The 14,688-nt window shown below is 55.6% G+C and overlaps 4 protein-coding genes across 4 annotated transcripts; 1 reads left to right on the forward strand and 3 right to left on the reverse strand.

Moving 5' to 3' along the window:
- Window positions 1–717: 717 nt before the first annotated feature.
- UMAG_02833 (Sec63 complex subunit SEC66) lies at window positions 718–1,728 on the reverse strand (the record flags this gene model as incomplete). Its single annotated transcript, XM_011390974.1, has 1 exon — window positions 718–1,728. The coding sequence occupies one exon, from the start codon at window positions 1,726–1,728 to the stop codon at window positions 718–720; it is 1,011 nt and encodes a 336-aa protein (XP_011389276.1).
- An 803-nt stretch (window positions 1,729–2,531) lies between these two features.
- On the reverse strand, window positions 2,532–6,332 carry UMAG_11477 (uncharacterized protein; the record flags this gene model as incomplete). The annotated part of the gene is made up of 1 exon (XM_011391233.1): window positions 2,532–6,332. One exon carries the CDS (start codon window positions 6,330–6,332, stop codon window positions 2,532–2,534), a length of 3,801 nt encoding a protein of 1,266 aa, XP_011389535.1.
- Window positions 6,333–7,750: 1,418 nt separating this feature from the next.
- UMAG_02835 (uncharacterized protein) lies at window positions 7,751–12,186 on the reverse strand (the record flags this gene model as incomplete). Its single annotated transcript, XM_011390975.1, has 2 exons — window positions 7,751–10,275; window positions 10,908–12,186. The coding sequence occupies 2 exons, from the start codon at window positions 12,184–12,186 to the stop codon at window positions 7,751–7,753; spliced, it is 3,804 nt and encodes a 1,267-aa protein (XP_011389277.1).
- Window positions 12,187–12,605: 419 nt separating this feature from the next.
- UMAG_02836 (uncharacterized protein) lies at window positions 12,606–13,955 on the forward strand (the record flags this gene model as incomplete). The annotated part of the gene is made up of 4 exons (XM_011390976.1): window positions 12,606–12,937; window positions 13,138–13,218; window positions 13,491–13,857; window positions 13,878–13,955. The coding sequence occupies 4 exons, from the start codon at window positions 12,606–12,608 to the stop codon at window positions 13,953–13,955; spliced, it is 858 nt and encodes a 285-aa protein (XP_011389278.1).
- Window positions 13,956–14,688: the final 733 nt, after the last annotated feature.

A 14,688-nucleotide genomic window follows, 5' to 3' on the forward strand; every position in this document is an offset into this window, starting at 1 on the left:
CCCACCAGCGCTCCGACTGCTGGTCAACACAGGAGCCTTAATCGCGCGAGCTCATGCTGAGTTCCGCACCAACAAGTTGCGCCATGCAATGTGCATCGTCAAGGCATGTTTGCATCACCATCCGTAATCAACCGCTCACCTGGTCAGGACACTCGTGACTGTCATCCGCATCTCGGTCTTTCTATGTAATACTAGCCGCGACAGATTCTTACATTCACGAGTGACAGGTAGAGATCCACGGCGCCAGTCAGCGAGTCTTATTCACGATTGCACGTCAAATTACCATAAATTTCGACTCCGACTCGTGACTCAAATGAGTCGGGAGTGTGGGCAGCAATTCGTAAATCGTGAATCCCATTCGTGATCTGTGATTCTGGTTTTTGTCCTCGTTCTCATTCGGGCAGCCAACATCGCTTGCTCGCCGCAGTCAGTGCGTACGCCGCAATCGTGAATAGCCCAATATGTTTCATTCGGTATGTCGTTGCATTTCAGCAACAGCACACAACTTGCGCCTCTCTCGGTACACCTCTTGTGTCGAATCAGGCTCGTCGTATCAAGTGTGCCAACTCACCCACTCGCTCCATCATTTCACGTCGGTACAAAGTAGAACTTCATTTGCTCTAGATCCACCTTCAATTGTTGCGAGCAGTCATTCTGATCGACATGGGAACTCGCCCGAACAACCAACTGTGAGTCGTCATCGGTCTTTCGGCTTGCCTATGCTTCATCGTCATCCTCGACCGTCGCTGTCTTGCTCACTGCAGCAGGCGCACTGTCCGCGCCGTCGCGCGCCGATGCTGGGACGGCCACTGCTGCTTGAGTCGCTTCCGTTGTCCCTTTTGACGGCTGCTGCTGCTGCTGTTGTTGTTGCGACTGAGCCTGAGCCTGAGCCTGAGCCTGATCTTGCAACGCCTGTAGCTGTGCACGCGCTTGCATCAGCATTGCTACCTGCTGCGGTGGCAGGTTGGGTGGCAGTGGACCTTGCATCAGAGCCGCCAATTGCGCCGGATGGATCTGCTGGCCGTTTGGAAGTGTTACCCTAGCATCTGCACCCGATCCTGTCATCGGCAGGCTGATACCAGGACCATCAGGTGCACCTGGTGCTCCAGGCGCATCGGGACCTCCTTGCGAACCTCGTTGAATCTCGATCTTGGTTCCAGGTGGTGTCACGAGCGGTGGCAGCTCCACTGTTGGCTTGGGTACCGGCAATCCCTGATCTTGGAGCGTCTTGACCTCGGCCGCACGCTGACGCTGAATGTCGTAGTAGATCTCTTTGTGCTTCAAGTGCGCCACCATCTCGCTTGCAGTTGGAAAGATGAGTTGTCCCCATCCTTCTCTAAACGTGTTGGCCTCCGAAACCACATCGAGGATCTCGGCTTCTAGCTCCTTTTCCGCCAATGTAAATCGTGCCATGGTTTCGTCGCCGATAGATCCTTTTTGGAGCAGTGTTGCCAGAGCTTGCTTGTCATCGCGCATACGCATGATTCTGCGAACGTCTGTCATGGCTCGATTCAGCAGCGCCGCCTTGAGCACCTCTTCCGGCGCGGGCGGATCTGCGGCTACCAGCGTCTGGTAAATGTCGCGTGCTTCGTGTCCTTCGCCAAACCACGGTTGGTACGACTTGGCCAACTTTAGCGCTGATCGTCGTCGATAGATGCGTGAGAACACCAGCATCGACACTACCAGTGTGGCCACATACCCAATCGGTACAAAGATGGAAAGCGCCATCGTATTGACTGCGCACGCTTCAGTGTGTCGGCTAGGCTTTTCGAGAGCTGTTTGTGTTTTGGTCTTGATGCAGTTGCCTCGGATGCAGATAGAATGTGCCTTGGATAACTTTGTCGGATGTTGGTGGTACAATGCTATGGCGTAACAATCTGATCGTTTCAACTGCAAACACCAAGTCCCAGCTGTGATGGTTGAGAAAGAGCCACTCGACGATCCATTCACATTTCACCCCTTGCAGGGCCTGAGTCCAAAATTCACGAATCACCAATTGGACCGTGACACGACCACAACTCGCTTTGATCACGAATCCAACGCTTACCGCCCGCCTTCATTTCTTCTTCTCGTCCGACTCAGTCCTCTCCTCCAAAAATTACACGTGTCATTCGTGATTCGTGATTCGTGAAGGCGCTTTTCGGTCCACAACCGACAGGACGCAATTGACGCACGCCCGCGAGCCGTGTGCGCTCAACTCGTGACTCAGTTGTCTCACGCCTTCGATCTAACCACTTGCCGAAAATTCGTGATTGCACGTTGCGTCACGAGCGTGTACCACGCATGCCTCACAAAACACCCTCGAAGCCGCAGACCTTGGTGCTTGGAAAGGTAGGGCCGACCACGACACATCACGAGTCGCTGTTGCACACACCTCTGGGACAACGTGGTGCAAGCCCAAGTCGGAAACCCGAGTCAAAACAGAGGAGTGTGATCAAGATACAGTTGCAAGTGCGAGTATGGAACTAAAGATATGCAAGGTAGGAGATGAAGCGAAAACTCAAACTATGTGTATATGTATTTGCTCTGTATCAAGCTCTGAAGCGGATCGAGCTGCCCGCTGTTGCTGCTGTGGCTGCCGCTGCATCTTTTTTCATCTGGATCAGCGACTCGAGCTCGTTGCAAACCTCGGTCATGCTCGGCCGATTCTTGGGCGTCTGATCCCACATGCGATCTAGAAGGTCGACAATCTCGTCACCAAACTGACGTCGAATGAAGCCAGTATAGGGACGCTGCCTCTTTTGACCCACGTCCTGGTAGATCTGATGCTCGTTCATGCCCTGGAACGGATACTTTTTCTCGGGCTGGTGCCACTGCAGCGCCTCCCAGAACGTCATAGCCGCTGACCACACGTCCACCTTTTCGTTGTATTGCGGTTTGGGTACCCATAGCTCCACCGCCTGCCAGTTGACCGTCCCCACCAACGACCGCATCATGGATCGCGATGTGTTCTTGACGCGTGCCAGCCCAAAGTCGTTGATCTTGGCCGTCTTGCGTCGCGTGATGAGCACGTTGGTCGACTTGCAGTCACGGTGGATGATGGCTGGCGTCCGCGTGTGCAGATACTCGAGCCCACGCGCCGTCTCGAGCAGGATGCGGAACACCTCGGCATCGCTTGGCGCCGCCGTGTTGCGAATATAGTCAAATAGATCGCCATTCGAGCACAGCTCACTGACAATCATACAAGGAACATGGCGCGGGTCCTCGGGGATGCTGACGCCGATGAAACGCACAATGTTTTCGTGGCGCAGATCACGTAGCAGGCTAAGCTCCTTGATGTCCATCTCGGTCAGCTGGTCGCGAATGTCGGCAATAGCCACCTTGTTGACGCGCGTCTTCGAGATGCGATACTTGCCTACATACACATCCTTGAACCCGCCCGAGCCGATCTTTTCCAGCTTCTCAAGCTTGGACGGTGCAATCTCCTTGTCCGTCAGGTTGAGGCTTTCTAGGTCCAGACCGTTGAGCTCGTCAACACCATCTCCCACTTGCGGCGCAGCCGCCTCTTCGTTGTTCGAGGTCAGCGGAGGTGTGAGCAGCTTTTCCGAAGACACCATCGTGCTGCGTGCACGCAGCAACAAGGGCTGATCGCTGTCGGTTGCCGAAGCGTGTGCGTTGCTTGTAGCCCGCGTGTTCCGTCGCCTAGTAGGAGTGCGTTGGCCAGCCTGAGCTTGATCGTCTTGAGCCACAGCGGTGGCATTCGAAATGTCCGATTGTGTTTCGTCGCCATCGTCCGCGTCAGAATCCGCGTTCTTCGCCGCATCGAGCTCCGAGAGCTGGAACCAATCCAGCAACTTTTTGATCAAGTTTGCCTTCTTGTCATCCCCATCCATGTCGATCGCTCGGTCAAGACATAATTGTCCCAGTTCGGACTTGCGCAGACGTGTGAGCGTCGCAAACGTAGGCTGAGCCATCACACTATCTAGACCCTCCGATGGCGCTGTGTCGCTGTCCGGAGATTCGGTGCGTTGCTCGCGACTTCTGTCTGCGTGCTCAGCTGCGCTTTCCATGTCGACATCGCCCAGTTGCTCGTTACCGCTCGTACGAACGTCGCTGTCTCCATTCGATGCGCCAACAACTAGACGTAGCTTTCCGTTGCGAAGCTTGCGGAACTTGGTCGGAGTGGCCGCAACATCGTCGTCGCCATGGTCACTGTTGGCCATGTCGACATCGCCGTCGCGCTCGGCGACTAGATCGTCCTCCTGGGTAGCAGATGATGCTGCCTCCGACGAGGCACTGCGGCTGCGAGGCGGGTGAAAAGTGAAGCTTGCCTCCGATTCCGCCGTCGACCGCCTCGTGCGGAGTGTTCTTCGCGTACTGCATCGCGTCGGAGCGTTCCGCACCGCAGTGTGCTCATGTTCATCTTGCAGCAGGGAGATTGATCTTGTTTGCAGACCGACGGCAACATCATCGCTGCCCGAGGATAGGTCCTCCATCCACTCATCCCGATCGTACTCGCCATGTTGACCAGGAGAGGCAGCACAGAACTTGACCGACTTCTTGGTACGCTGCGGCAGACGATGGCCGACTTTGGGCGTTGCCATGGGATCGGGGCCTGTAGACGCGCCATCAATAGAAGCGCTGACGACGCGCGTGCCCACTTTTCGCCTTGATGGCAGACCCGCGGTAAGGCGAGCGGTGCGTGATCGTGTGCGAATGGGCGACGAAGCGACAAAGACGCCAAGTTGGCGCCTTTGCACGAAGGCTGAATGCGAAGTGTTAGAAGCGCGCGAGCTGCGACCTCCAAAGATGGAAGAAGAGGTGGATGCAGACATGGCTTCGGAGGCATTGCCGATGAGCTGCCGACGTGCCACGCCATTTCGCAAGGTTGTCTTGTCGCGCAGCTGACGACGCGGAGCCTGATTAGCTTTGGAAGGCTCGAACTCGTCAAACGTGGACGAGTCCATGCGTCGCAGAGCGCCTCCCTCGTAGGCCTTGAGACGGGCTTGTGAGGGTCTGCCCATATGCCGTCGGCTGCTGGGAGAACCGTGAGGTTCGGCCTCGGTCTCTTCGCCTCCTGCCTCGTTGGACGCATCGGTCAGGTCGGCTTCGTCATCATCTGCCGAGCCGGTAGGAGAAGCGCAAAGAGATGATCGGGCACTGCGATGCAAAGATTCACGAGCTGGCAAGGCCATCCACAATGCGTCGCTCTCATCTGCATGCTCGTCAGGCAGGTCATTGGAACGCTGCTTGTACGTGTGATATGAGCTGCGAACAGAGCGAGACTGTCGCTGCACTGTGGTGGACGCATGGAGTTCGTCGGAACGAGAGTGATCGAGTCGGGACCGGCAAGTGATGATCTGATTGACGAGATCCTGCTTGGTCACGAGCTCGAGCTCAGCGTCGGTGGGAGAGGCGTCCCAAGCACGAGCTGAAAGGCAGAGCTGCACGAGTTCGTCCTTGCGCAAACGATGGAGCTGCCAGGTTGGTGCGGACGAGACGAGACGTGCCTGCTCTGCTTCTTTGTCGTCCATGTCAATGCTTGCCTCGCTGCTCAGCTCCGAGTCAGGCACTTTGTGTGCACTGACAATGCGGTGTGAAGCCGCAGAAGGAAAGCCGGTCTCGTTATCATTGCCTGCGTTGAGATTGCTATTCTTCCGGCTCACCGACCGAGATTGAGATCTGCTGGACCTGGCCAAACTACGTACGGATGCCAAGCTATCCTCGAGCGTCATGCCATCCAGTGTTTTGTAGAGTGAGTTGCGGCTCGATCGTCGAGTCTGAATGCCGGGACGAGACAGCTGGACCGCAGCAGACTCTTCAGCCCTTGAGGTGGGTACCCGAGATGCTGTTGGCGATGTAGAAACGACGGACGACCAGTCGGACAGCTCGCTGGCAGAGGAGGAAGGCTTGTCGCGAGGAAGGTGGGGCGAAGTCACAATGTGGATCTGCTTGCCGCTGCGCCTGCGAGGCGTGCGTGGAGCTATACGGCGAGATCCGTCTGCAGTGGAAGCCTCCACCTCAAGTTTCTCGAAAGACCTGTTGATTTGGGTGGGCTCATGAGCCACTCCGCCGAGCTGTTCTCGAGCGCCCTTCTTGCGTTTGAGACCGGCACGGACCTGCGCTATCTCCCTAGAAGCAAAGGGCATTGCGTTGACAAGCGGAAGCTCGGTGGGACAAGACTTGCGGGTAGACAGTGACGGAGAACGGAGTAGGGTGGAGCTGGCGTGAGCGAGTTTGGCTCGAAGTGCGGACCGTGTGGTGTTGGCAGCCGAGGAGCGCGAGGCGGGAAGAGCATCAATCTTGGGAGTGAACCGCTTTGTGATGACGTCGACGGACTGATTCTGGGAAATAGGAGAGAGTGCAGTGCATGTCCGGTTCGTACACACCATGGCGATACCAAAAACACAAACCTAATCCAGTGAGATGGCTGTGCTGAACGCGGTCAGAGGGAAAGTCATGTGGGAGAGGTAGGTCTAGCAGTGTTTGCCGACCATAATGCTGGGCAGCGTCGAGCTTAACAGTGAGCTGACAAAGGTGCCGTTATTGGTTTGGCCCGCGGCGGTGGAGAGTGAAAGATGCAAAGGAGATATGGCCGAAGCAAAGAGTGCAGCAAGACGAAAGATGGCGGTGAGGTTGGCCTACTGTATGCAGACAGACGACAAAGCAGACGGGCAATATGCAGGGTCAAGAGGAAGCAAGTGAGATCACCTTTACACGATGAAGCTGCCAGTAGCCTGCTACGAGATGCTGAACGTGTACGACAAGGTAGAACTAGAAGTTGAAATCGAGTTGGTGGACGATGATGCGTTGCTGTGTTGCTGTGTTGCTGTGTTGTTGTGATGCTGCGCTGTGTGGAGTGAATGAGACGAAATGCAGGGAGATTTTCAGACAAGAAGAGCAAGTTAGGACAAGATGAACGTGGTAGATGGAGAAGCGTGAAGGTGTTGGTGTTGATGTCGGCGATGAGGATCATGTCAAGTTGGCTGTAAGTGACCGTACCGTACGCAGGGAGCGCGTCATTTTTTGCGGAGAAGCTAAGCTATCGGCCTCGTCCGCTGCTGCTGTGACTGAGCCGTGTGTTGTGCAACTCCACCAGAGTCAGCTCCTTACACTGCCGTCTGCTGCCGCTTCTTGATCGAGACCGCCAACTGCGTTCATTCCGGAATCGCGAATGAATTGATTTGTTATTAATAACAGAAAAAACAAAAAAAAAAAAACAAAAAAAACTACCGGTCCCTGTGCCCCATTCCCAGTCACAGTCACGAGTATTAAATAAACAAAAACACACTACTCGTGACTGTGAGACAGACAGGAGGGTAAGTCGTGAGTGTGATTTCCGGTTGGGGTGCGCCTTACAACCACGAACCCTCGATTTTGGGACCGTGCAGCTAACAGCAGCTGATCGAAATCACATATTTGCACTCACGACTCGCCCGAATCATGCGCGCGTGTGCACAAGCTGAGCGCGTCGCGTAAATGGTTTAGTGTAAAGACAACGTGATTGTCGAAAAATAGAGCATGTGATGCTAGGTATACAGTAATGATGACGATCGCGCGATTCAAAGGGAGAGAGAGAAAAGAGGAAATGACTAACTATAAGAACCATACGAGTACGAGAAGAGCAAATGCAGAGAGACGCAAAATATGATGTAGAACCCTTGACAAACAGAGTCGAGATGTGCCATCGGCCATGGACGAGGACTTGGTCGTTCGCATGGCCAGCTTGGCGTCAAAGTGGAAAGGTTACGCTTGAAACGCAACAGGTTTGTGTGAAACGACAGAAACAGAATTAAGAGAGTTAAAGCGCTCAAGAGTGAAAGGGCTGGCCCTCGACGCCGATCGACGCCAAGAGGCCATTGAGATACTCCTGCGTGCTGGCGTCGTTGCTCAGATCGCTGCCCTCGTTGAGCAGATGCTCAAAGCTGTTGTTGCCCGAGTCCAGCCCGGAGTGTACGCCCATTTTGCCGCACATATCGAATCCGCCAGGCGAGAGCAGCGACATGCCATGGTTCATGTTGCCGCCCGGCACCATCAATCCAAGTGCAGAGTCACTCTGACCATCCACGGCTGCCGCCATACTCGCCGAGCTCATCGAACTACCGCTAGCGTCGGCCTGGTTGAAGCCCATGTCGAGCGGAGAGGGCAATGCACTGGCGAGCGGGTTCGACTGACTCGCCCAGTGCCTCTCGAGTCGCTCCTTCTGCATGCGCGCGTCGTCCCCCGTGTTGAGCGGCGGCGGCTCACACAGACCGGCGCCCATCTGAGGGAAGGGCGTGATCGGCGTGTGCACAGCGCGTTGCTGGATCGCGCCCCACGCAGCCGGCGTCGGGCTTACCGCGGGCGACAGCTGTGGATGTGGGCTCAGCATGGCGTCGTTCGAAATCCTCTGAGCGTTCAGATACGACTGCGCTGTCGGGATCGAGACCATCAGGTTGGGCTTGGTCATCGACAGGCCACGTTTGCGTAGCAGCGTCGGTGCTTGCAGATTCGCGTTCGATCCCTCCACGTGAGGAGAAGCACGGAAGCCGAACCCAGGTTGCGGCGACGCTTGGGTATGAATCACCGACGGAGGCGGATGAGCATGTGCAAACCCACGCGCGCCAGCTCCGCCGTTGAGCGTATTCAGCTGAGCTTGCGGTTGATGCACCATCGCGGCGTGATATTGCTGAGCAGCACCACCAACGTTGGGCGGCATTGACGTCAAGCCGTGCGCTCCTATCTGCAAGCCTGCACCTGCGGGCAGCAGAGGAGACATTAGAGGAGCGGCGCGACCCATGGGCGAAGCGCTAGGGCCTGCAGTGAGAAGTGAAACAGTGGGGGTGCCGGGGTTGGTGCCCAACGCTTCGACACACTCGAGGTCCCAAGCGATGACAAGGACAACGTCGCCCACCTTGCTTCCAGGGCTCAAGCTGGAACCAGCGTCGTTGAGAAGCGCAGGTGCACCTTCGCGGCCAGTCGTAGCAGCCAAGGCTCCAGCAGCGCCCTCACCCGCCACAACGAGCTCCTGGATGATCGTGACGCCCGACACAGCCATGCCAAGAGCAGCACGCTCGCTTGGTTCCTTGCCAAACGACTGTAGACCGTCTCGTCCGCCGTATGCGTTGACAGGATGGTTGCGACTGAGGAAGTCGGCCCAAAAGTCGGTAGCAAACGGCGCCTGGTGGCACCATCGGTGGCGAAAACTGCTGTTGGACTCGTTGTTGGCGTCCAAGGGTGTACAAGGCGAAACAGGTCCGCTCGAAGTGCCTGACACGGGGCTGAGCGAGGCGACGCTGCCGTCACTTTCGCGGCGCTGAATGCTGTTGTTCTTGATGGGCGTCGAGGTGGTCGCATCCTCCTGCGCTCGAACCTTCTGATCGGCACTCTGCGCGTTGGCGTTGCTGTCGGATCCCTCGGCGCCGGCCACAGTGCTGGTGGAGCTCGTTTCACCACCATTCCTGCCCGAAATCCTTCGGGGAGCTTCTAAGGGCTCGACCAGCGACAAAACACGCTTGCCGTGTGAGTAGACCGTGGTCACTGAGGTCAAACGCAAGTCTTGTGCCGATGTCAACGAGAGCTGCGTGCTAAAGTGGTCGTAGCGTGGCATCATAACGTCATGGCGTGGGATGGACAGCGGCACATGCACGTGGAGGAACTGGCAGGGCATGTGATGGTACATCTCGGCAAGACGCGGGAATCGGAAGTGGCCCACACGCACCGAATCGAGTGTCATCGGAGGCAGGCACGTCTGGTTGTTGGCATAGGTGGTCATCGAGTTGCGGTTGAGGTTGGTGTAGACGTGCTTCTCGTCACCGGAAGAGCAGTGCACCCACATGGAGAAGCTAGCAGGAAGGATGGGACATGGCGTGTTACCGCTCGTGTCCTTGACACCGGTCTGCTGAGGGAGGTGAAGGTCATTGAGGCCCGAAGTGATGGCGTGTGTTGCCGACAACGGTGGTGCGCCGGGCGAGAGGGGGCTGGCAAGGCCCTGACCGCCAGTGAGACCCGGGGTATAAGGTGAGAGGAGACCGCTGCTGGCATTGTCCATCGGGAGGAGCGAATAGGTGCCTCCAAGGCCGCCGTAACCGTAGCCCGCAAGCGTCTGTGCGTACATCATACCGCCAGCGGGAATGTAGAAGTCCTCTTCGGTGGTGGGTTCGGCAATGAGCTGTTGGAACTCGGGATCTCCCTTTCGGATGTTCTTGAGCACCTGAATATGACTCGAGACTTGCTTACGAGTGCGCACCTTGTTGGTCTTGCGTTCGATATAGTCGGCGATCAGCTCGTTGCGACCGCAAGGCTTGCCGTGGACCAACACCTTTCGACGGCCAAGCTTGGGTATGAGACGAAGCGCTGTTGGGTCAGGTCGTGAGCCAGTACGAGTGTCAAGCAATGAGAAGAAGAGTCGAGATGAGAGTGGTCGTGAGAAAGTGTATGAGAAGGAGAAGAAAGCAAGAAAGCAAGAGAGATGGTAAAAGGTAGAGTTAGTACAACAGCGTCTCTAGAGCGTGTGCAACACTTTCTAGGGACCACACGGAAGCACCAGGTCCTCCTCCTCAACCACTGTTCTGGTGGAGAACGGGGCGAGACAGCGGCAAGCTTCAAGCATGCATTCATGCAAGCACCTCGGAGCAACATCGAGATGTCACTCTTGGCTGCTCGGTGTTCTCCAGCAAAGCAGTCCAAAAGCGCAAGCGCGTCTTGGCAATTACAAAACGAAATCGTCAAACTGGCACTTTGAACGGCTACACGCGCGCGTTCGACTTGGTTCGACTTTCGGAAACTGAAATTCCGCCGAGGCGCGTTCCTTTCAGAGTTGCTCGTGCAAGACGGCGATTCGCTGGCGCTAATTGCACTTCCAACAGCGCAAGCCAAATCGATGGTTGTAAAGCAAGTATGGCAACGAGCGCTTGCGAATGGCGCATGCATGCACACGGTGCTCGTAGCCAAAGAATCCGGAATATTGCAATGATCATGACACTTACCTTCCCAGAATGCGACCTCGACGTCATCGGGCCACACATCCTGATTCTTGCCGTTCGAGTTGCCGCTCGGGGTCGCGTTGCCGCCCGTGGTATTATTGCCCGAAACGCTTGTCTTGGCCGGAGTTGACTTGTCGTCGGCGGCCTTCCTGATCAGGGACGACTGAGATTGTGCCCTCTGCATGGCGTCCGCCGGGGCACGTGGAGGCGCACTCCTGGGCGGGTGTTCGCCGCTAAACCCTGGCAACGCAAGGTTTGCGGTCAGGTTGGCAATGTGGTTGGCACGGTCCATAGCCGTGAGCGAAAGACGCCGCACTCGGCAAGGCGATGCTGTCGACTGTGCCGACGCCGGAGTTTCTAGCCCTCCATCAACACTAGATCCGACCGAAAAGTGCGCGTGTTGCTGGTAGGGGTACATGTTGGGTGGCGTCTGTTGAGGCAGGTAGCGTTGCTGGTGGGTCAAGTGATCGACAGCGCGCTCGGGGGTAGCATCGACCTGGGACGTGCGACGTCGCTTGGCATCTTCTGCAAAGCCTTGAACAGGAGTAGGCGTCGGGCTGTTGCTTGAAGACATGCTCACCGTGAGGCGTGGTGGCGACATGAGGAAGCCGTTTCCAGAGGCGTTCTGCATGTTCGCGCTCGTGTCTGTTGGCATGTTTTGAGAGTAAGCGAAAGAGCCAAAAGCATCGACAGAGATGCTCATGCTTCTAGCACCAGCGTTTGGGCCAACTAAGCTGGCGTAATCGGCCAATGAAGAGCTCGAATCCGCCGAAGGCATCAGTGTCTGAATGCTGTGACGACGACCCGAGTTTGAGTCAGCACGGATATGCAACATCGATCCAAATGCACCCTTCGGCTGCGAAGTGGTGGGGCGCTTGCTGCTAACAGCGAGGCTGTCATTCCCATTTCCAAAGGCCACCTGCATATCCGCGTTAATGCGATCAAAGTTGAGCGCGGCTGAGAGCGACTGAGCATCACCGCTCATGTCTGCGTCCATGATGCCCGAGGCATCGTGCGCAAACAAGAGGCTGTGATCGTCTGTGGCATCTCCAGTCGTGTTCGCGTCGCTGCGCTTGGCGGCAGATGCAAAAGCAGCGTTGGCTGCGCTAATGGAGGTGTGGTCATGATGAAGGCGATCGCTCGACTCCTGCTTCACGTTTACCATGTTGTTGTCTGGGGTGTACAAGAGTGACGAGGAGGACAGCGTCGAATCAGAATAGGTGGGTGAAGGAAAGAGGTGTTGAAGGTCCCCTTTAGGAGAGCTGGTTTGGGCAGTAGACATGTGCGCTGCAGCCTGACGTTTCGACCAAAAGGTGCTTTGGTGGCCGACGTCTTTCAAAGGAGGTCGGGGCTGAGTTGAGACGCTGAAAAATGTGCCAGCCTAGTGATGAGATGTGAGAGCGGTGTAGCAAGTGCAATGGTGTCAGAATGTGACGAAGCGATTAGACGACAAGAGAATAAACGATGGTCGAGAGTACGCTGAATGAGGGAACAAGGACGGATTAGTGGAGAGGAGAGAAAGGAAACGACAGCAAGACGATGGAGGGGTGAGGAGGCTAGAAAAGAGGCCGTTGATAATTCGACGTCCTGAATACGTGAAGGGTATGCGGAAGCAATCAGCGAAAGGTAGAGATGATGACGGAATGGGAACCAATAGATGAGGAACAACGAGGAAGTGGCAAAAGGGGATCGACGACTAGCATGTACCCTTTTAAGGTGGAATGGAGTGTACCACAGAAATGTCTCAAGCAGCAGTCGGGCTTGGAACAGATGTTAATCCTCCCACTTACCAAACAAAGTGACAACAAGGGCGGCAAATTTGGGCCTAGTGACTGCGTCGAGACGAGCTTGTTCGATGAACTGCAGACATGTAAGGAAGGCGCTGCACTAGGGAGACCCAGCTTGGACGGGACTGAAGCACTGGCGGCAATGTCAAGCAGCGTAAGAGCAAGGGGCTTGAGCCACCAAGCTCAGAGAGATGGGATAGCTGACCGTGGTATCGAGCAAATTGCAAAGCGACAGGCTAAGCGGTGGTAAGGGTGCTTGCTGCTGCGATGGCGCAGGCGTGCATGAGAGGGGAGAGAGTGTGCAAATCGAGGTCAAAAGACGAGAAATGAGAGGTGCAAGGGGTCACGTCAATGAATGTCACATCGTAAAGAGGGCTTCTATGCAGGAGAATTGCCTTGACCGGCAGTTGGCCTGTCCTCATTGCTGTATAAGTCCATCATAGAAGCTTGCCTGGTGGAACCATTCGGGATCGACAAGTGAAACAATCTGACGGAGCCAACTTGAACCGCCCCGCCAACTATCAAAAGTAAGTGCAGACGTGCAACAGCAGCTTCAGGGATACGAGCAGCAAGTCACAATGAATTCTGCCCCTATAGTTAAGTTTGGTCATATCGCTGCGGGGAGGTCAATATTTCCTGCACACCACGTCAGTTTCCACTGTGAAGGCAAGGGGACCAAGGCGACAGATACGGGAGGCAGCAGAGCCAAAGCGAAAGAATTGATAGGGTGTGGATGAAACCACGGCAGAGCGGATGGCGGCTGGCTGCTGGATGCTGACTACTGACTGCGTCGATGCAGCATGCCTTCATGCATCGAGGGACGCGAGGGGTATGGCTTGGACATCGCTGCCTCGCCAGGTTGCCAGAGGAGGAACGCGCCACGAAAAAAAAATTGGTTTCAAGAAATGGGACTGCAAACAAAAATCAAAAATCGTGGACGATTCGTGAATCGTTCTGCTCGCTTAAGCGACCGCGGCGGCGAGAAACTCAGCTCCTCGCGTTGTTGGCAATTCAACACGATTTTGAGAGCAACTGTGAACCACGCACGACGAACAATCACAATTGTGAGCTTACGACAAAGCCACAATCACAATGCGCCGCTTGATGCAGATCGCCTTGAAGGAGCAGCTAAGGGAAGCAATCTCCTGTCGCCTCCAACAGAGACTGTACGTTGTACGTTGTAGAGGCATCCGTCCAATTCCTGGACGTGGCCAAGCAAGGCGACAAGAAAATCGATCGCATTGTCAATCGTGTCCAGTTCTGATCCAGTAGCGATAGCGATAGAAACAAGCGAGGCTTGGCAGAAACCTTGGCCAGGCCGTACCCGTCGGCTGTGGAGAGAGAGTGACTGATCATTCTCATGTGTGCGTGGCTGAAGTGGAGCAGCAGGGCGTGATGAAGCCAACGATCACGAAGGATTGCAGACAAGAGCAGAAACAAAGCATCGCCAAACGGAGGGCCACGAGGAGCAGAAAAACGACAGATCACAAAGCGCTCTTAACGTATGGTTAAGTTACTTGCGGCTGTTGCTGCAGCTTCTGCACATCTCAAGATCCGCATTGGCGAGCCTCGTGATGCATAATCAGGGAACCGACGGTGGTTTTTGACCCCTGCGTTTCAGCTCCCTCCTCAACGACATGTTGAGAGTATCAGACGGATGATAGATGTACCTCGCCGGAAGTCAGAGAAGATGAGACACCGTCTGGCTTGGAACAAATCCCGTGAGCTGTCTGCAAGGTAGCTGCACAGCTCGACGAATGCCGCTTCGCCTCCAGTGATCAAACGATCGAGGGGGTGGTGACCTGCAGTCTCGCGATCAGAGTCAAGTGGAGCTCTGTTCGGGTCATAGTCCTCTTTTCTACAGATGTGAGCACCACTTGAATCGACAGAAAAGGTCGTGTCGATCGATCGGGGCAGGTCTGAGAGAACAGGGGCTTCAGGCGAGATAGAAGAACACGACACGACCCCAGGGTCATCATGCTATCTGGCAATAACGA

This window comes from Mycosarcoma maydis, chromosome 7, assembly GCF_000328475.2.
Source record: "Mycosarcoma maydis chromosome 7, whole genome shotgun sequence".
NCBI classification, from domain to species: domain Eukaryota; kingdom Fungi; phylum Basidiomycota; class Ustilaginomycetes; order Ustilaginales; genus Mycosarcoma; species Mycosarcoma maydis.